General features: G+C 40.4%; 1 protein-coding gene across 1 annotated transcript; it reads left to right on the top strand.

Annotated features, from left to right (window-relative positions):
* Positions 1-351: 351 nt before the first annotated feature.
* Positions 352-19,811, top strand: LOC109478193 (plasminogen-like). The gene is made up of 8 exons (XM_019779652.1): positions 352-595; positions 1,204-1,341; positions 1,785-2,015; positions 6,665-6,913; positions 9,819-10,064; positions 15,673-15,918; positions 18,255-18,491; positions 18,759-19,811. The coding sequence occupies exons 1-8, from the start codon at positions 352-354 to the stop codon at positions 18,761-18,763; spliced, it is 1,596 nt and encodes a 531-aa protein (XP_019635211.1). The 3' UTR covers positions 18,764-19,811.
* Positions 19,812-23,422: the final 3,611 nt, after the last annotated feature.

Consider the following 23,422-nt stretch of genomic DNA (forward strand, 5'->3'; position numbering starts at 1 on the left):
GTGTTAGCTGTATGGAAAATGACGTCCATGAACAGTCAGTACGATAAATGCCCTTGGTATGATGTTCCATAGCCTGGCTTGGTCTGAGTTTATCGCGATATCGCCATCAGTGCGCGGTCCTTGGTCGGACGCTCGCGCCTCCGTTTCTCATTATTTTCCCGCTAATAGAATCACGTGATACTTGCTACACTGAAGAGAGAACGTAATTTATAGTTAGAACTTTTCATATTAAAGTGAAGTTTGTAAATATTTAGCATTACTTTGCGTCATTAAAACACCCGTTTAATTACAAAAGTAACTTAGAATGTGAAAAATGCATGACACGTTTTTATCACACTTCATAAACCCGACATGGGATCAGTTGGCGGACAGCTGGAGTTCGTTTCTGTTGGGTCCAAAGGAGTCTGGGGAGTGAATCACCTTGACGACGTCTTCTACCATGTGAGAGGCTTTGATATCAATCCAAGTAACTTGCCCGTGAGTTGGGACCAGACAGAGGGTACCCTTAAACTGAAGCAGATCTCGTCAGGACGCTCAGTCTGGGGCATCAGCGCCAATGGCGACGTCTTAATTCGACTAGGTATGGCGTTAACTTGTGAAATGATACGTAACTTATTTTGCAATTCCTTACGCCTAAATACTACTATGCTGCGTGATGCGCTGTGTGATGAATTACTTTGCACGTCAAACTTCAATTAACATAACTAGGCTGGCAATGTTTTAATTGGTATTACTTGAATTATTCACAAACCATAAGTGTGTTATCATTTGCTGAAAAAAAATCAAAGAATTGTATCTTAAAACTGCATTATGTAACAGAAGGACGATACGAAAAGTCAATTTCTTGCCATTTCTTTGAATAGTAAGTTGAATCAACCATACTCCATTGCCAACAAGTGTCATTTAGGGAATTGAGGTGCCAACATACTATAATATTACACCATACGCGTGTCTAAACTCTGAAAAACACAGGTGTCAGTCATGTTTCTTTACCTTCTGGTACTTCATGTTAGTGCCACAAAATGAGTGCACCTGTTTTTTTTCAATAACAGCTATAAATGCCAAATGTGAAATAAAAGCACAAATATGTTAAAATGTTGAAGAAGTAAATGGCAGTCACACACAGCATTTTTTCAATCGAAATATTTTAATTTTTGGTAAAATAACTACATGTGCCTTGAATGTAATGTTGCGTCAACTTAGATGGGTCCACCTGGGAAACTGTTCAAGGCGTGAAGCTGAAGCAACTGGACGCGAGCTCTAACGCAAACCAGCTCTGGGGGGTTGATTCAAACAACAACATCTTTCGACGGACAGGAATCAGCCCAAATCGACCTGCTGGTATGGATATTGCTTAGAAATCTGACTGTTAGGTTCTTAAACAAAGTTTCAGCCAAACATTTTCCAATAATAATTTTCTTTAATTTTCCATTGAGAGCATGCAGTCGCTGCCAAAATACACGTTTTCCCCTTGTGCCTGCAGATGTCGTAGTCATAAACAATATGGAACCGCGGAGACTGTAGAAGATCTAGATGTTTACGATCAACTATTTTCCTTAGTCAAAAGCCTAAGGCAAATTATGTGTCTGCAATGAATGGCGATAGTGTTGCGAATTGTTGAATGTAAAAGGCTTTATGGTTTATTAAGAGTATCTAACATTAGCAACATAATTTAAAAAATCGTCGAAATAGTAGGTCAAATCAATCCTATAATATATTGCATTTTTTACGTGTTACGTATTGGAAACAAAGCCTAATGTTCTATGGGCTTGCGTCTACACCAGGTACAGATTGGGAACAAATAGATGGCTCAATGAAGTTCGTCACCGTTGGCCCCGCGGGCGTTTGGGCCGTGGACGCAAACGACGACATTTTCTACCGCACGGGAACTTTTGGAAACAAGGCGTCATCAGGCAGCGGTTGGAAGCAAATCGAGGGGAAACTCAAACAGATTTCATCAGGAGACAATATTGTCTGGGGAGTACACGTTAACGACGACATCTATGTTCGAGAAGGTTGGTTCATTCAATTTGGTAAACAAGTGCTTCTGAAAAAAGCTGCCACTGTTGCCCTAATGAAAAGGCACAATGCATAGCGGCAATTGGATATGTATTGAGTGTTAATGCACAGACTGCTTGGTGGCATATATACAACCAAGCTTTATTGGATCTAAGACAAATCTAATCTGTAAAAGAACAAAATGAATTTGTAGTGTCAAATCAGGGTCAGTGCAAGAAAGGAAACAATTCTGTCAAGATTATATCATTGAAATTCCTTTTTTGCTTGAATGTTGCAAATTTTTGTGTTGGAATTTGTAGACTTCTGTGCCTGGAGGGAAAGGTAGGATGTAAACTTTCCCAGGTAGGATGTATGTGTGGGTGTGGGTGTGTGGGTGTGTGTGCGTGCGTGTGTATATGTGTGTGTATATGTGTGTATGTGCGTATGTGTGTTCAATCTCCTTGGTGTAAATCGAATGGACCATTCTGGCTTTGCAGTGCAAATAAGTTTTTGTCATTGTTATATGTAATTACATTTATCAGGCCCTGTTTTCGCCACTTTATCCACTAGTTTCAGCATTCAGTAGGAACTTAAATCTCAATTATTTTGCCAATTGTTCCCAATAACTTCCCATATTGGTGAGAAAATTCTGTGTTTTTAATGCACTTTGCAAATTAAAAAAAAATGCATTAAAAATGGGTTGTTTTAAAGCACATAATATTTCCTCCAATATAATGAAAAGCGTGGACCGCCCCCCACACTTCCCCCTCTGAAAGCGAATTAAGAAATAAAACGAATAAAGGCAACACGATGAATACACTCAAGAGAATATGGATACTCAAAAGATTGGCAAGAATTTTTTTATTAAAAAATTGCAACGTGACAATACAAGGCGTGCACTAGGCAACGATCGAACGTCACCAAACGTCAATAAACATTTTAAAACATCGATCGATCGTTGTTAAAAGTACATTAAATCGTCTATTTCGCATACCAAGCAATTATAGATTTGCATAATTAACTTAGGTATGCACGGCGGTCAATTTCTACGGTAAAGTTTCCAATTTTACTTAGGGGTATCAGGTTACCGGGGTTCCACACACGGCTTCCGTGGGGCCAGTCTCAACGGTACACCTTTTATAAACAATAATAAACAGTTGCACGGGGACTCTCTTGTCCAAATGTTATAAAATTAGCACTGCATATACCTCAAATGTTGTTGTGTTTTAATAATGCTTAAATGTGTGTGAAATCACTCTCAACGCGTTGAATGCTTATTCCAGAGCAATCGACGTCAATAACCAAACAGCTGATTTAAACCGAGCCCAAATCTCCCAGAAAATCCCACATTTTTGCATTTCAGAGAACAGTATAACAGAATTAAGATTTGAGTGGGAGAGTTTTCTTTATTTCAAAGTTAATGTGTTGCTAAGGTCGAACAATTCGCAACTTTTTAACTTCCAAGACCGATAATTCCAGAATGCCGCTATCTTAAATAATCTGTCCGAGACAGATCAAGATTTTTGTCTTAAAACGTTTCTGAGGTAAATTGAATTTGTTTTTGTTGTGGTTTATATCCATGTTTGCAAGCATTTCAGGTCGTGTGTGTAAGTGCAGATGGTAACTTATATCCCCGTAAACAAGAATTACGATCCTCAAGGTCACTCACGATAACTGCAGTAGCTTAACTATATGACAGGGCATAGATATATTGTCCCGAAATTGGTTTATATTATTGAAAAGAAGGTTTTTTTTTACTGTTAGACGGTACCCGTGTGAAAACGGTGATAGAAGCCGCGGATTTACTGTACATGACCGCGGGTCACCCCGGATCGAACGAACGTTCGGTTCGATTGACGTCATATCAAACATGATTCGGTTCGTAAAAAGGTTACAATATTTGGGCCCAAATTTTACCATCGTAATGTATACCATCATTTGTCGTCCAAAAGTTCGGTTTAAGAAAAGTGCCTCAAATATTTGTCTACAATGCTGCAAATATAGAATAAAAGCGTTTTTTTACACGACAGGGGTCTTACGGGGGAGGGGGGGGTATCCTATCTTACGGTTTCCGAGACAAATAAAGGTTCAATGTACCTTGTATAGGCGTGTTAACTCTACGATGTTGTGAAGGGGACGTTTAAGATAGTGTGCTACGATTCCTTGAAAAATCGCACATATTAGGAACATTGGACTAATTATATATATATATATATATATATATATATCTTAGTGATGTTGCATTTCCTTCTTCCGATAAGCGATACAAAGTTAATGCCCAATTCGGTCGCGACTCAGAATCTTGTACAGCACGGATGATATAGGTTGCGTGTCGAACATGAAAGGCTAATCATAGGTATCATAAGCTGTGGAGCCCTAATACCAACATGGTCAAATTATCGTATACTTTGTCCCCTAGCCGTTAACATGGTTATGCGCCACTTACAACTAAAGCACTGTTACCCTCACGTAAACATTTGACACCTATTAGAAACATGGTTAACCCTATGTAGACTGGCTCATTCGCCCTCCCCTCGCCCAGAACTCGCGAACGGTATAACGTATGACCAAATTTTTAGTGTACTTCTGACAATTTTGATGTCGTATTGCCGTAATATGACGCCATTATGACGTCATTATTGTGACTCAGTTGGTCAAAACCTTCCAGACAGATTATTCCTAAAAGCTTACTGGTGTACCATAATGGTAAAAACTTTAACAAAAAGTGTTCGCAATAAAATATTAAGGTGTACAAAGACTTATTTTGCCCATAGCAACACCGGTGACGTCATCAAATGACACCATACATATTTAAGTAATCCGCCATCTTGTATCACCAATCTTTAATTTTGAAGAATAGTTTTTTTTAAGATAACGCAAAAAAACACATTGAAAATAGACTAAAGACGTTCATTTGAACCTTTTTTTTTTTGGTAAAGGGAAATGAAGGAAGTGATAAGATTTTAAGGAAAATGCCCTGTATATACCTGATCTAATGATGTGGTCCGCCAACTTAACTATCAGTCGATGACGTCATGAAAGTAGCATGAATTATGCATTTCTAAGAATAAATTTACATAAATTTACATAAGAAGTTATTAATATTAGAAAGCATGTATAATTTCACACAAAACCCATAAAATGCTATTGTTGAAACAAAAATTACTAAATTTAGCGAAAAAAATGTCCGTCAGAAGCCCGTTGCCATGGCAATACAAAAAGTCATTGTCTTATTTCACTGGCCGTCAGCGGTTGCGTGCATCGTACGTTGCGCAAGTGGTAAGTGAGTTGTACGTGCTTACAACGTACGATCTCTGTGCGATTGCCACGTTGCCGCGTACAGGCCGTACCTACACGTGCGGCGTGCGCACGATTTCCTTACTCACTCGCACGTTGTAAGTGCGTGCACCTCCTGATAACTTCATCATCACTAGCCGCCCTGGTGTCTTCCGCGGCCCGTTTCTTTGGATCTTGTCTGGTAGACTTCTTTTGAGCCATCCTGGGCATCTTGGAGACGAGTTGGCAGTCGCCCGTCAAGTCGTCTTTATATACTGTAGAAATAAGGTGCGTTGCACGTGCGGAGCACCTAGTATGGTGCACGTGTGTTCTGCGTGGTCATTGAGCAGGTCAACTGGGAAGTGAGGAGTAAGCACGGATGACGCAAGCACCGTGCGTGGCACTCACGTGCTTCGTGCGCTGTCCGTACAGCAATTGCACGTGAGAATAGTGAAGTTAGACTCACGGAGTCCGTACGTTGCACGCTCATAGGCTGTACGGGGCACGCGCGTCGCACGTACTCGCACGCACGGGTGGTAAATCCGCAGACCGCACGTAGAAAAAGTATTACATGCACTTAAGGTTCTACGGCGTGTCTGCGTGCTCCCAAATCCGTAGGATTCCGTACGGAGGCGGTACTCACCACGCACGGATGCCGTACGTTTGCCCACGTTTTTGCACGTAGACAGCACGCAGAAGCACGTACGGCGAGTTGTGACCGAGGCTTTAGAAACTGCCAGTTGCGTTGATGTGCAGCCCTTTTTGGTTATCTGGTGTAACGGATAATAAAATATGCGTCAAATATGCGACAAATATTTCCCTGCAGTTTCGATTTCCTCGATGATTTACTTATTGGGCAAAACGAATTATAATGACGAAGCAAACAGCCATGCCAAACCACAAGCAGCTCCGTCATGGTCCAGGCGGGAAGAAGTAAAAGGATCGTTTAGCTACTTTAGTGAACTTCAAAAAGCGAACCGAGATACCCCAGGCCTTTAGAAGGGGAAATTTAATCCTCGCTCGGACTGACTCTCCTGGCCAACTTTTTACCAAATTCTAGGATCCGTACCCCCGTAGGACCATAAGAAGAGCTGGTGGAGGTTAACGGCCACCTATTATATCTTGTAATCCCTTATCATGACATCTTTAAACTACATGTGCATATTGCAGAGGCTTTTTACTATTTCATATCGACATTGAAAAGCCTTAAAAAAAGAAAAAGAAACGATACAACGATATACCATAGCTCCCATGTCCTACATGCCTAGGAATCAATCGTTGCGATACACTTCGTCTTCGCAACCATTCCCTATCACTAACATTAAATTTTACGTGACTGTTGATTTTCAAGACAGGGTTAATAATTTTCTTTCTTTTAAAATTCAACCAGTTCCATCGGATTGCCAGGTGGGAAATGGGGAGTCCTACCGAGGAACAGTCTCTGTGACTACAACAGGCAAGACGTGTCAGCGCTGGGACAGTCAGACACCTCATGTACACGACAAAACACCCGCTAATAATCCTTCAGCCGGACTGGAGCAGAACTACTGCCGGAATCCTGACGGTTACACCGGTGGAGTTTGGTGCTTCACCACGGATCCCGGCACGGAATGGGAGGCTTGTGACCTACCAGTATGTGGTAAGATCTAATTCTGTAACCTTATTTTAAAAGATTTTAAAATTTGGTTTAAAAATAAAATGTAGGTTATATGGCATGTTTTGGGGTTGTGTGGCGTAGTGGTAGAGCGTTCGGTGCTCAAACAGGGAGACCCGGGTTCGATCCCGGGTCCGAGCACAGGGGCATGTGCAAGTATGCGCCCCGACATTGTGCCCTTGAGGAATTGCACCCTCAATTAGAGGGACCAAGTCTCCAACGGCAGTTTTCCTCATCAGGCGTAGGAGAGCAACGCCACTAACGTACGGGAGCTCGCTGCAAGCTTCCAAATCAGAACCAGCACGTCTCTCTCGATATGGATCCGCTGGGAAAATCTGATGCCCAAAGTGTGTGGGTCTCAGATTCGAGAACTGTTATCCACCTTAACCCTCAACAGAACACCTTCCCGGACTGATTAATCTGTACACCTGGGGTCCGCGCGGACCCCAGAATAGTTTTTTGCTAATTTTTAGAAATTATCAACATGCTACCAGCTCAATTGTTTTGCAAACTGATGTGGGAACCTCTGTGTCCACATTACATACAAAAATCATACATTTTGAACTTTTTCTATTTTTTGGTGAAGAAAAGAAGACAAGAAGAAATACCCGATTTTTTAACCCATTTCAGACTGTTGGGGCTTTTGAGGCCCAACTTTGATCTCAGATAGCGGCTAAACGGCTTGCGCTAGAAGTATCAAATTTGGAGACCTTTCCTAAAATGTCTCTGGAAAAAAGTTCATATTAGTTTATTACCATTAAGTTGATGCTTTTTTTTGTGTTGCCATGGCAACGGGTTTCTAGCAGGCAGTTTTTTTTAAATAGAAGTAATTTTTGGTTTAAACATAAAAATTTTCTGAGTTTTTTTATTAAGTTACACTTCTTTTCCAACATTAATAACATCTAAAATAATTAAATATAAGTTTAATCATTTAATATGCATAGAATATGCTAATTTGATGACGTCATTGGTCAACATCCAATATGGCGGACTATATTATTAGCTCTGGCGTCATATGACGTCATTATTACACCAAAGTTATTAAAATTTAATTCTATTACTACACCATTCTCTGAAAACTTGGTAGACATACGATGAGTGCATAAAAACATATAAAAACGGAAATAAGGTAATGTATAAGAACGCCAGTGTATCCATTATGATCGAAATCCGGCTGGGGTCCGCGCGGACCCCAAAAGAAAATCAGATATAATTTTTTTATAAATGGTAGAAACGGAGTTTTCTGCACTGTATTGAGAGACAACTTTGTGGGTGACAATTACCTAAAATTTCAGATAAAAAAGATATTACAAAAACAAAAAAGATATTACAGAATATATAGTGCTGGGGTCCGCGCGGACCCCAGGTGTACTGTTTAGGGTTAAACAAATCCAAACGAAGAGCACCGTGTCAACCCTTCTCACCCAGGTGTGGGACACGGTCTCCATTGTCTCTTTAGACAGAATGATGCCAAAACATGACATGTTTCTACCTATTAACAACCCAAGAGACCCATTTTCTGGCCAATAGTTGTAAAAACAAATATTATTGAAACCATAACACGTGTGTTTATTTAGCTGTAAGGTAATTAAGGGAACAGCTAATCAACAGCCACATGTGCAAACAGGGCTGCACCTGCTGCCTACATTTGAGCTCCTGGTCCTTTGCCCAAATATGGCCACACCCCAATTATAGTAACGCACACTGCTATAGTACATCACCTGTAACACAGCTTAAAAGTTCAAATAAAACCATAGTGTGGTGAAGCATAAACTCTCTGCAGCAACGTAGGAACACCATAGGATAAGCATTTTTGACCATTTGTTTCTGCACACTTACTAAATATCATTTTCAATCTTTTACAGATTTTTGACTTAGTAGGCTGCCTACATATAATCGACAAATGCACAAAAATCCCGCTACAATCAGATTGGTAAAAGCCAGATGGCCCATTTTTTAACTTGAACATCATTTTTACAACAGCTACCAATACAAAAAAAAAAACCATTTAAAAATGAATCAACAAATAATCGAGTTATCTCGTCGACTTAGATGCGGACACACCCCGGCGAAACAAAAACAAACTATTACAAATTATATCTTCTTGACGAAGACCAATAGGCAACCTTATGCGGAAGTGTGCTCATTGTTGAGTAAACGATTCGTCCGATTAACAACTCTAAATTTGCAATTGGGATGTGACGTGTGAACAGTGACGTATTGCGAGATTTGAAGGCAACATCTGCGTTAGCGCAGCGTAAGCTGGGGAAAGAGTTGGTCTTTCCGTTATTACCTAATAGTGATATGTTAAGATTTTACTCATAATATAAACCATGTACAACATACAGAGCGATATCTTGATCTTGCAGATTTTGAACAAAGCTCAGCCATTAGCAAAATTAGAGTTAGCGTCTGCCCTCTAAAAATACCGAGAGGCCGGTATAAAAGACTACTTGAACGTGAAAGAATTTGTAAAATTTTAATATTGTAGTGCAGGGGCTGTGGACGACAAAATACTTCAAACTTCTACATATTTGTCCCAATTTTTACAAACGTACAAGCAAAGAAAACTCCCCAAACTCCACAATGTTTGGAAATGGCGCGACATTACGTCCTCCACGGTTTACAAAAGAAAAGTCAAACCCTTCCGAAAATTTGCGTAGATACCAATACTAGGTATAACATCAAACGTAAAATACGGCGTAAGGTTAATCTACCATTTAGTAACAGGACTGTGAGTTACCTTTACCCTGTTTGTCCAATTTTACTCACGTCGCCTGCATGGCTGGGCATCGGTCGTTAATCTGCGCTGCATCATTAATATTTAAATTTTTCACGTGACTCTTGACAATGTTTTTAAAAGTTCTTTTTTTCTGACTTTATCAACCAGTTTCATGGGATTGTCAGGTGGGGAATGCGCAGTCCTACCGAGGAGCAGTCTCTGTGACTACTACAGGCAAGACGTGTCAACGCTGGGACAGTCAGACACCTCATCCACACAACAGGACACCCGCCAATCATCCTTCAGCCGGACTGGATCTGAACTACTGCCGGAATCCTGACGGCTACACCGGAGTTTGGTGCTACACCACGGATCCCGGCACGTTATGGGAGGCTTGTGCTATACCAGAATGTGGTAAGATCAGATTCTGTAACCTTATGATATAATAAATCTGGTGTTTCTCAGTTGGATTAAGGCTGTCCAGGGAACCCGAGTATCTACTTTGGGGGGTCCTGTAGGAAAACAGCGATAACTCCGTGATAAATGCTTAAAAATGTCTAAAATTCTAGGTAAAGCAGTAGCCTAATGGAGGACTGCAACCTTGTGTCATTATGTCATTTACATATTGTGAGTCACTATATTAACTTGTTTATCACGACAAATCAATTTTTTTGTCAACAAAATGTAGTTTTAAAAGCTATTCCTGAAGTCCAAAATGCGCGATTTCTTTCCCAATATTTTCACTTTCCCAATGACCAGTCAGTAATTAATCACGCCAGGCAGCTGGATGGGTGGCACATGGTCACCCGATTCAAGGTACCTACTTGATCCACATGGCCGAAGGATACCTCAAAACCAATTCCCTAGGGAATGCATTCGTGCAATTTTTGACATTCTTTCAAAGCGATCGTAGTACTTGCACAAATGCCTCCGCCCCAAAGGCGTCACGAAAAAAATGCGTCAAGAAATAATCGAGTTCTAATGTCGACTTACATACGGACACACACCACTGTCAAAACGAAAACAAACTATTTCGAATTATATCTTCTTGACAAAGAAAACATTAAACAGTATCGACAGTGTTCTCATTATTAAAGAAACGATTCGTCCGATTAACAACTCTTAATTTGCAATTGGGATGTGACGTGTGAACACTCCCGCCCCCTCCATCTCTGATGACCTCTGCAGCATTGGTCAGGTTAAAGCCATCTTAGGAAGTATGAACTCAAGAAAATCAGGTGGCCCTGACGACATCCCGAACTGGGTTCTGAGTAGCCTCCTTCGCAGTCTTGTTGGGCGTTGGCGTTATTTTTTTTCTATGAGCTACGCGAGTAGTATGCGGCCGCGAGGGACGATTTGCTGCCGAGGGAGATTTTGCCGCTGAGAGAAGGATTCGCGCTCCAACAGGACTGCTTCCAGTCGGCGACTAAAAAGGGCCATTAAAAACCAATTAGGAGCGATTGGCATGGATGTGTGAACTTCCCGCAATAAACGCCACCAGTGCCGGGAGGTGTTCACGCCCCGTTGCTCGACGAGCCCAAACTTGCAACTTTCTAGCGGTCGCCGATCAACCTGTCGGTAGAACGCCAACCATTCCCGAAAACCGAGCCCTATCCACTTAACAAAATCCCTTAGTCATTGCTGCTACGAAAAACAACTTTGAACAGATCACTACCACAGGAACCCGCAAGCTAAACTGTGATATTGCTGGGGGACGTGGACAGATAAACAAAGTGCCGCCATGTTGTTTGGTGGCGGGTTGATCTCACCGGTCATGGGAGGGTAACGCACCGCTCCATTCTTTGCGTAATAGAAAGAATGGCAAATTTCACCAGCAAAAATAGTAGTGCAAAGTTTGTCTTGGTTTGTTTGCATGGGACGCTAAATATACATGGCAATGCCTTTGTTGTAACATTACCAAATTATGTTCACTCTTTCTCTGTTGAAACCTTCCACTATAACGCAAGCTAATAAAACCAGCTGTTGACAAAGGCGAGCGCGTGTCAGCCTTCTCCATTCGTATCTGTTAATTACCCTTGCGCGGACATGTGAATTGGACCTGCACGAACATGTGATCTGCCCCTGCACGAACATGTTAATAGCCTCTATGAAAGGCGGACTTAATCTGAGGTACTTTTCGTCGCCGACTGGAAGCAGTCTTGTTGGAGGGCGAATCCTTTTCTCCGCGGCAAAAACTCCCTCGGCAGCAAAACCATCCCTCTGCGTCATATTACTCACGTCGCTCACAGAAAAAAAAATAACGCGAACGCCCAACAAGACTGCGAAGGAGGCTAGGTTCCGACTATGTTTTTCAAAGACCTAGCTCCAGTCGTCACTCATCTGATTAACTGTTCATATACCGCCGGAAACATTCCTTCTGCGTGGACAATAGCGAATGTGTGTTCAATTGCCAAGACTTCTGCACCAGTCAGCAAAAAGGATCGGTGACCTATAGCTATCTCGCTAATATCAACTCTTGGGAAGGTACAAGAGAGACTCGTGCTGTGCAGGTTTTTGCCCAACATGAAGCCATGATACAAGACCAATATGCTTATATGTCCAAGTAGTCATAAACCACCGTTGCCCTTCACAAAGCATATCAGTCCTGGTCAACTGGTTTGGCCACCAAGAAAACATCAATGACCCGTGTTCTCCTAGCTGACCTGTCAAAAGCCTTTGACTGAGTGGACCATGGGATATTGCTTCCGCCCCTGTCTGTTCGTGGCACGCCCCCGAAGATGTTAGCCTGGATCAACAGCTACTTTTTCGGCAGAGCACAACGCGCGATTCGCCAACGGCAAGTGTAGCAACTGGCGTAACGTCACTTCTGGAGTTCCACAAGAGGGTCTTGTCCCTATACTTGTTTCTAGTCTATATGTCGACCAGATCCACAATGTATGAGACTACTGACAACACCGGATACGTGGACGATATCGACCGGTCAAGAAACACCCCCTGAGCTGATGTCGCCGCAGACAGCTCAATGCAGAAAGAGGCTACACAGCTGGACTCCTGGGCAGCCTCTAATAACATGATAATGAACGGTGACAAATCCTATGAACTTAGAATATGTTTTGCAAGAAATCCTCCCGAGCCCCCTCCCCTCATTCTCGGAGGAACAGAAGTGCCAGTGGTCGACTGTGCTACTTACCTGGGTTTTAATGTACATGCGATATATCTACATATGATCGCTGCTGTTGTTGTTGTTGCGATATATCTACATATGATCGCTGCTGTTGTTGTTGTTGCGATATATCTACATATGATCGCTGCTAGCATACACAATACAGACAACCATGGCAATTATACTTACTTGCTACAAATACACTTAGTCCGGAATAAAAATTTTTACTCCGGAGTAATCAAGAGTAACATTTCACGGAGTAATACTTACTCCGGATTAATTTCTTACTCCGGAGCAACACGTTTATATCGATATATGTATATATAGACACATAAATACACGTATGCGTGATAGGAACATAAATTATGTGCACATATGCATATATACAAAGTAAATGAGTCACTCATGAATCACTTTTTTTAACGGTGCGGACGTGTCGCTCAATGCAAGGCCATTGGCCACTTCTAGGCATAGAGCTAGCCTGTAACTGTAACAGCAACTCTTCTCCCTGAGTCAGAAACATCCTCACAAGTAGTGAGGACTAACTGACCCACTAGGAGAAGCAGGAGTTACGAGGCTGGTCGGGAAAATTCCCTACCCCTTTTTGGACCATAATGGTTTGTTCCACCTCCGCTCACGTGGGTTCTTTAACGTGCTTGAGGTGTGTCTCTTCTCAAACACGGGACCTCCATTTTAACGTCCCATCCGATAAGACGCCCCTAACCGAAGTTAGGTACTTATTTTCACCTGAGTGAAGTGAGGCAAGTCGTGTAAAGTACCTTTCCCAAGGGTACAACGTCGCGGCGCATGCTCGGACTTGTTCGGGTACGACCCGGAATCGAACCCGGGTCTCCCCGTTTCATTGTCCAGTGATGTACCACTACACCACACGACGCCACTTTCGAGGGATATCACATCCAGTGGATATCACATCCATATTCATCAAAGATAATAATCGGGTCATGAAAGTGATCATTAAGCATTGACGCTTATAAATCAATAATCCATACGACCAATAACCAAATACATACCATAAGCCCCATAAACCCTTTCGCGAGATATTACGCGTAATGGTCTGTCCAGACGCTGCTGTCCATCAAAATGGTTCTGTCCACCTCCAATTATGCCTACATTACCCGAAAATCGATATTTTAAAATCATTTTTCTCAATTATGTTCTTAATTATGCATGCATTATAATTAGTAACAAATTTAAAACGATCAATGGCGCTCATTAATTAACTCATTTACTAGAATCCTTGCATAAATGTTCATAAATGTTTAATGGAGTGTTGTCTGGACGACAGGTTACCCAGATAGCCGGGTTCAAAAAATGTTATTCACCACTAGTTCACTTACACCGGAGTAATCATAAACTCCGACGGCCTAAATTTCCTCCGTCTCCTGGCCAAGGGCGGCATGCCTCATGAAGACTTGGTCACTGTGTACACGACCCTTCTAAGGCCGGCATTAGAATATGCAAATGTTGTATATGTGGGGTGTACTAAGTCCCAAAGAAAGACTCTCGAGGCTGTACAAAGTCGAGCCATGAAAATCGTAAACAAAGACAACAACAGCCCGACGTCTGTACCACTGGTTCTGCCCACACTTCAGTCACGGCGGGAGGAAGCAGCGAGAACTCTACTTACCCAGATGTGGGCAAGTGACCACACCCTGCACTAAATGGTCACCAGTGAGAGGATGGTAGAAACGAAAAGGACACAGAAAAGAACCAGAACCAACTCACACTGCCTCAATGCCGAACCGAGAGACTGAAACGATCATTCTTATACAATCAACACTGCTGTATAACAAATCTCTCAAATAATTCCACCCGTACTTTGTAAATATGTAATACTGTGTATATCTACAATGTATAATGTATAATGTGAATGCTGCTATTTTACAATTGCTAAGTTGTAAATGATATCAATGTAAAGAAATGGTTCTCTTAAGGTTTTTAATCTTCTGTGTAATTCGATAATGTTTTTTTGTAAATAAGCGCTAAGGCCATAGCAAGTAATTTATATGGCTGACATCAGCGCGAGCATTAAATTTCGCCTGATTTTGGAAGAAAAAAAAAGAAATTTGTTGCCTTCTGACTGTGGACACCATGCCGAAAATGGGCAATGATGCCTGTTGCCATACCGGAAAGTGGATGGCAGATAACTTTAAAGATAGGGGACAAGAAAAGGCTCTGACTTAATGTTTTGTTTTTTATTTTGATGCAGTGATATGTGATGTTGGCTGTGCATTCGTGATGTTTCCACTAAATCAAAATCTTTTGTACAATGATTGAGTCAAAATTTTAAAGTGTAGGAACCTTTTTTTCGGCTCGCATTAGATTAGGAGTCTGCAAAGGATGTCATCCATAAATTTGACTTGCTGTGGCCTAATTGAGATTTGTTGGAATCTGCCAAATGCTAATGAGCTTTCTTTTGTCTTATGTCTTAATCAAAGCTCTAGCATTAGACAACTACCTTTCAGTATGTAGATTTTAGTTATTATATACTCTGTTTTAATTTTCTTTTTACGTTTATTTGTTTATGTGAATGTACCACAACAAGTGAAAGTGAGATGAAAACAGGCGTATGGACACAATATTAAACAATAGTAACGTTATGTGCAAATTCCAACAATATCATCCATTAGACATGAAATATTGTACAAAACATTGTAATTAGATAATAAAAAAATATACAAAAGTGGTATCAAACGTAAAATACGGCGTAAGGTTAATCTACCATTTAGTAACAGGACTGTGAGTTACCTTTACCCTGTTTGTCCAATTTTACTCACGTGGCCTGCATGGCTGGGCATCGGTCATTAATCATTTAAATTTTTCACGTGACTCCTGACAACGTTTATAGAATTTCCTTTTTATACTTGAATCAACCAGTTTCATGGGATTGTCTGGTGGGAAATGGGGAGTCCTACCGAGGAACACTCTCTGTGACTACAACAGGCAAGACGTGTCAACGCTGGGACAGTCAGACACCTCATGTACACACCGCGACACCCGCCAATCATCCTTCAGCCGGACTGGAGCAGAACTACTGCCGGAATCCTGACGGCTACACCGGAGTTTGGTGCTACACCACGGATCCCGGCACGTCATGGGAGGCTTGTGACGTACCAGTATGTGGTAAGATCAGATTCTGTAACCTTATAATGAGATAAATCTGGTGTTTCTCAGTAGGGTCAAGGCTGTCCAGGGAACCCGAGTATCTACTTGGGGAGGGTGGGGGGCTGTATGAAAATCTCGAAAAATCCGTAATAGATACTTGAAGCTGTCGCAAATTTAGAGGTAACGCAGTGGCCTAATAAAGGATTGCAACCGTGTGTCATTATGTCATTTTAATATTGTGAATCAATACTTTAACATGCTTCTTAAGCGTAGTTTAGAAAACTACAATGTATTCCTAAAGTTCAACATGCACGGTTTTCCCCGTACATGCCGGCATGTTCCGCCTATTCAGTTAACTTACAAGATTCAATTGACAACATGCTCCTTTTTAAAGAAAAAGATGGATTTGTCTAGTTTAGGGGTATTATTATAGGATATACAATCGAGAAAAGCACGAAAAGCCCGCTATAATCAAATTGCGAAAAAACGGTGATCCATTTTACCTTCGCCAAGAAGGTTATGGTTTCGTTGGTGTTCGTGTATCTGTGTGTGTGTGTGTCTGTGGAGAAGATAGCTTGAGAAGGCTTAAATGGATTGCCTTGATACTTTGTAGGTGGGTAGGTCTTGCGGTGACCTGGAAATGATTAGATTTTGGACCACCTAGCGGCTTGTTATGGTACTGCAGCTGAACTACCGCTTTTGATTAAGAACGAGAGAAACACAGGCAGATATTGATTATGTAAATAAACACTTTATTTGCATAATTAATGTGAAAATGTTATAATTCCATAATGATAACTGTCTGGAATTTCATACTTGGGGTATTTGAAAGTGAAGGTGAACATCATTAAACAAAACTTATTCAAATAAGGACCTCATTTGCAGAATGTATGAGGAAATGATAGCATGGCTTTCTTTGTTGAAATAAGGCTGTTTTTGGTGGGGAATATGATCAATTGTTATAATTAATACAAATAAGGATCCTATTTCCATAATCAGGAGGAATAATCTTAAATTTGTGTGTCATAAAGAATACAATCATTTGGCAAAGGTATGAGAACGTGAAACTCCAGTTGAACTTGAAGTATATTTTTACAACAGCTACCCCCCCCCAAAAAAATGAAAAAATGCTCGGTTCAATGATCGATTTCTAATGTCGACTTATTTACGGACACCCCGAAAAAAAAAACAATTACAAATTAGGTCTTCTTCACAAGGTGAACAATAATGCAGTATTCCTTTAGTTGAATGAGCGATTCGTCCGATTAACAACTCTAAATTTGCAATTGGGATGTGACGTGTGAACAGTGACGTATTACGAGATTTGAAGGCAACATCTGCGTTAGCGCAGCGTAAGCTGGGGAAAGAGTTTGTTGGTCTTTCTCTTATTACCTATTAGTGATATGTTAAGATTTTACTCATAATGTAAACCATGTACAACATACAGAGCGATATCTTGATCTTGCAGATTTTGAACAAAGCTCAGCCATTAGCAAAATTAGAGTTAGCGTCTGTCCTCTGAAAATACCGTAATTCCGGTATAGAAGACTACATGTACGCGAAATAATTTGTAAAATTTTGATATTGTAGTGCAGAGGCTGTGGAAGACGAAATACTTCAAACTTCTACAATTTGTCTCAATTCCTTTTAACTTACAGAAAAAGGAAAAAAAAATAGGCTTCTTTCAACTTCCTAAACTCCACAATGTTTGGAAATGGCGGGACATTAGGTCTTCCTCGGTTTACAATGAAAAAAACAAACCTTTTGGACATATTCAGTTTTGAAAAAGCTCTAGTTTTAGACAACTAGATTTTAGTTATACTCTGTTTAAATGTTATTTCACGTTTATTTGTTCTATGTGAATTTACCACAAGTGAAAGTGAGATGAAAACAGGTGTAATGATACTTTTGCTAGATGCCCCAACAAACACTACAATATGAATACAGTACAATATAATAAGATAGAACAAACATATTTAAATACTGAATATAATTGATGTTATCTATAAATTCCTACAATATCATACATTAGACATGGAATGCTGCACAATACATTGCCATGAGGTGAAGTGGTAATGGATACTAATGCTCGAGGTCAATTCGCGTAAATACTAATCGTGGCCCAGTCATCAAATCAAACGTAAAGATACGGCGCAGGGGTTATCTACCATTTAGTAACAGGACTGTGAGTTACCTTTACCCTGTTTGTCCAATTTTACTCACGTGGCCTGCATGGCTGGGCATCGGTCGTTAATCTACGCTGCATCAGTAACATTTAAATTTTTCACGTGACTCTTAGCTATTATAGAATTTCCATTTTTTTATAAATTTCATCAACCAATTCCATTTGCCAGGTTGTCAGAAAGGAAATGGGGAGTCCTACCGAGGAGCAGTCTCTGTGACTACAACAGGCAAGACGTGTCAACGCTGGGACAGTCAGACACCCCATGTACACACCGCGACACCCGCCAATCATCCTTCAGCCGGACTGGAGCAGAACTACTGCCGGAATCCTGACGGCTACATCGGAGTTTGGTGCTACACCACGGATCCCGGCACGTTATGGGAGGCTTGTGCCGTACCAGTATGTGGTAAGATCTGATTCTGTAACCTTATGATGAGATAAATCTGGTGTTTCTCAGTAGGGTCAAGGCTGCCCATCAGGGAACCCGAGTATCTACTTGGGGAGGGTGGGGGGCTGTATGAAAATCTCGATAACTTTGAAATAAATACTTGAAGCTGTCTCAAGTTTAGAGGTAACGCAGTGGTCTAATACTTCGTTCCTTGCATACTTTACTCTCGTGCAGATGGTATATTTAGAAGCATATAAGTTTACATTGTATTTTATCTTTTCACAGGATAAAGGCCTGACTGGACGGTTTATGATTGAATGGCAATACAAAAGCTTGACTTGGATATGAACTGTCGTTAATGAAAATGCGATTGGAATCTCACTTGGAAAGCCCCCTTAATGGCTTTCTTTTTTTGTAATGAATGAATAAAAGGAGCAATCAAAACTAGAATGGCCCAATTTGATAGGGAAAAAACAACATATTTCACTCGATTCTCCGACACATGCGCGGATGGATGGTCCCATGTCAACTTTTTTTTCAAAAATGGACAACACCAATGTTACTTCTACTCGACAATGGACTATCCAAACATCGTCCCACTCCAAATACTTGACCCTTATGCAAAATGAACTATTTCGAAGGCACTTTTAACCAAAAAAATCTTAACAAACATTGATTAGATCTGTGGATATATGTCCAAAGTCTCAAAATGTCTTATAATATTCAATATCCAATTTTTTAGAGTATGCAAATAATTCCGAGTCCTTGTTAAAGTTATCATCATTGATTACCAAATAACGAAGTTCTATACTATTCACCATGTAAAAGGCATAGAAAAAAAACGCGAAGGAAAATCACACAAGAAACATCAGGTAAAACTAAAAAAGAATTCCATAGTTCGACAAAATAGTTAGTAAATAAGTAAATTAGTAAATAAGTAAATAAGTTAGTAAATAAGCAAATAAGTTAGTAAATATAGTTCGACTAACCTATCACATAGTTCGTAAGTAAGCGACTTACCTATTATATAGTTTGACTATTCTATAACAAGGTCAGTAAATAGGCCACTTACCTGTTACATAGTTCGACTAACCAATTACATAGTTCGTGAATAAGCGAGTTACCTATTACATATATCGACTAACCTATATATAGTTCGTAAATAATCGACTTACCAGTTACAAAGTTCGACTAACCTATTTCATAGTTCGTTAATAATCGACTTACCTATTACATAGTTCGTAAATAATCGACTTACCTATTACATAGCTCAACTAACCAATTACATAGTTCGTAAATAATCGACTTACCTATTACATTGTTCAACTAATCAATTACATAGTTCGTAAATAATCGACTTACCTGTTACATAGAACAACTAACCAATTACATAGTTCGTAAATAATCGACTTACCTGTTACATAGTTCAACTAACCAATTACACAGTTCGTAAATAATCGACTTACCTGTTACATAGTTCAACTAACCAATTACATAGTTCGTAAATAATCGACTTACCTGTTACATAGTTCAACTAATCAATTACATAGTTCGTAAATAATCGACTTACCTGTTACATAGTTCAACTAACCAATTACATAGTTCGTAAATAATCGACTTACCTGTTACATAGTTCAATTTATCAATTACATAGTTCGTAAATAATCGACTTACCTGTTACATAGTTCAACTAACCAATTACATAGTTCGTAAATAATCGACTTACCTGTTACATAGTTTAACTAACCAATTACATACTTCGTAAATAATCGACTTACCTGTTACATAGTTCAATTTATCAATTGCATAGTTCGTAAATAATCGACTTACCTGTTAAAAAGTTCAACTAACCAATTACATAGTTCGTAAATAATCGACTTACCTGTTACATAGTTCAATTTATCAATTACATAGTTCGTAAATAATCGACTTACCTGTTACATAGTTGAACTAACCAATTACATAGTTCGTAAATAATCGACTTACCTGTTACATAGTTCATCTAATCTATTACATAGCTAAATAAACGACTAACTGCAATAGGAAGGGCAGGGAGAAGGAAGAGTGGAGAAAGAAGAAGTCGGTAGGCTCCAGGTTAGGCATAGCAGAAGACATTGAATAAAGAATACAGCTAGATAACCTAGCCATGAAGAAGATTTGGCACATGTGGACATCAAAACATATCTCTCTAGAGCTCAAGATAAAACTGTACAACACTCTCCGCTACCTACACCAAAAATGATGGAAATACGTTGTTCCTATCTGGACTTAGTGGCTTTCAAAGATTTCGCCCGAAAGTCCCCTGCAGTTCCAGGATAAGCTGCTAGGGAGACCAAACCCACACCACTTATTCATGACAGGAAAAGCTATCTGTCACCAAAATTCAAGACCATAGCATGTTCAGGACAAAAGATACAAAAACCGGAAGTCATCCACCAGGAGGCCCATATTTGACTTTGACCTTTGTCTTCCTAAGACTTACCAACTTACCAAATACCATCACGATCCATAAAGTCGTTCTGAAGTTTTGCTAACCACAAAGTTGCGGAAACACACACACACACACAGACAGACACACAGACATACAGACAGACACGCCAAAAATAGTACCTCCATTTTTCATGGAGGTAAAAAAAAGAATTGTGGTTTGTGCTGAGCCAGACAAGAGAACCTCTTCCATCAAGCAATGGATTCAAGCTTGTTTCGATCAGTAACCTATCAGTGTTTTTCTTGTGAAAAGTAAAGTTTAGTACCTATACAGTTAATCACGAATGGGAGGCAAGTATTGTATGCATACGCGTGCGACACTATTGTTGTTGGTTTCCCTTCTGTCGTTGGAGATGGGAGATTCCATCATAACAGGGCAACAAGCTGAGCATCTTAAAAGTAAGTAACTGTGCAAAATTTCTCTCTGTGCTCACTAGTACTGTAGCGCAAAGCGTTCATTTCAAGCTGGCACAACTTCAAGCATATTCAGAGACCCAAAGACTGAACAGGCTCAAACTGTACGCGGTTGTCAAAATGGAATAGAAGCTGGACATAACTTTTCTCAGTATGTGGAGTTAACCTAAGACTAGACTTTTTTAAATCAAAATTTGATAACCCACTATAAGAATGGGAACAACAGAACAAGACAACTTTACTATGTGCAGCATTAACCTTACTGGCCCCTACATGTATGTGTTAGTAATCTTATTTGTCCACTGAAGTAGCTGTTCCGTGGCTTTGCCAAACTTAGTTCGATGAACACATGACTCTTTTAGATTGGGACAGATCTATAGGAACAACCCTAACAAGTTCATTTTCTATCATTCTTCAGACAGGATTGTAAGGTTGAAAACATGGGTTGATGCAATCAACCTAAAAGTGGCCCGAACTATCTTTGAACAACATGGCGGAGACTGGTCTTCCGGAGGTCCCGTTTGTTCCAACGCCATAACCCGGTAAGGTTGTATCTCTGTTAAATTATGCGTGTGTGTGTGTGTGTGTGTGCATGTGTGTGGTTGTGTGTGTGTGCATGTGTGTGGTTGTGTGTGTGTGTGTGTGTGTGTGCATGTTTGTGGTTGTGAGTGTGTGTGTGTGTGTGTATGTGCGATTGCGTATGTATGTGCGCTTGTGCATGTGTGTGTGTGTGCTTGTGTGTGTGTGTGTGTGGGTGTGTGTGTTTGTGTGTTTGTGTGTGTGTGTGTGTGTGTGCGTGTATGACACAATTAGTGATGGAGATTTTTTTCCTTGGGCAGGGGTATATAATGCTCTAGATAAGACGGCGTTCCAAACAACCACAGTGGGTTACACTTCAGGATCGACAGGCGATAAGTATCCTGGAGTTGCTGATCTTGCTGTAGACGGGAACAACAATTCTCCTCATCACAATTTCCGAAGAGAACCCCACTTTCTATCTATGCACAGATAAGATAACGATGTTCTGCAATTCCTACCAGGTCACCTATTTATTATCAATTTAACACATAACAACTTAATAAAAATTCAGCACATAACAATTATTAGTTAGTAGACTATTCCTTGATCAGTGACTTTTTTTGAAAGGTAAAATTACATACCTCGTACACATTTTGGGTGTACGAGAACAGCTATCAATTTAACACATAAAACAACTAGAGAGGCCGACAATTGCTTGGGAGCAAATACAGCATATTTCAGTCCATCTCCCTCCCACTCAAAAGTGGACTATTCCAAACTTACCCCAGTGTAAAACTGGCAAAGATTCTCAAATAAATGAATTATATAGTAGCTTTGTAATTGTGAACAAAGATGCAAGAACAAGCACATTGAATCTCGAAAGCTACTAATCTTATTACAGGTATGCAAATACTAAAAATGATGAGATTTGATACATTTTGAAGGTCTTAGGCACGTAAAATTGAATGAGTGGGTCATTACGCACGACTTACGTGCAGGTAACCTGCAATGGAACACGTGTTCCATGGCCAACGGCAGATGGAACAGGCATAATGCAAACTGTTGATTTTCAAGATAGAAAAGCGTTTATGCCCCACATTCCAATGCTTAAGCAGGAAAGTTTGACATACCTACCAAAACAATTCAATGCAGTATCTACTTTTGATAAGCCTATTCGCCATTACCGGCGCGAAATGCATGATGGGTAAAATCCGCCATTTTTCTAGATAAACTAACTGCATGGTCCCCGCTACACAGCGAGCGCGGGTGTCGAATCCCGCTACGTAGCTCAAAAATATGAGTTTACCTGGGCCGTAAGTGGAGATTTTATATCTTATTGGACGGCAAAGATGACAGACGTTTCTTGGTTGAGGTTAGACGCCGGTAAGTGCTGGTTTTCAAAGCTTTTCCGCGAGTCACGTCCAGGGGAAAAGTCTACAACTTCAAGGCGCATACAACTTTGTATGCTTAAAAGAATCACGACGCGGTTGCCGAATTCGCCGAAGACAGCAGCAGGTTCAGTTGTGAAT

Source organism: Branchiostoma belcheri, unplaced genomic scaffold, assembly GCF_001625305.1.
Source record: "Branchiostoma belcheri isolate BF01 breed outbred unplaced genomic scaffold, Haploidv18h27 scaffold425, whole genome shotgun sequence".
Taxonomy (NCBI): Eukaryota; Metazoa; Chordata; class Leptocardii; order Amphioxiformes; family Branchiostomatidae; genus Branchiostoma; species Branchiostoma belcheri.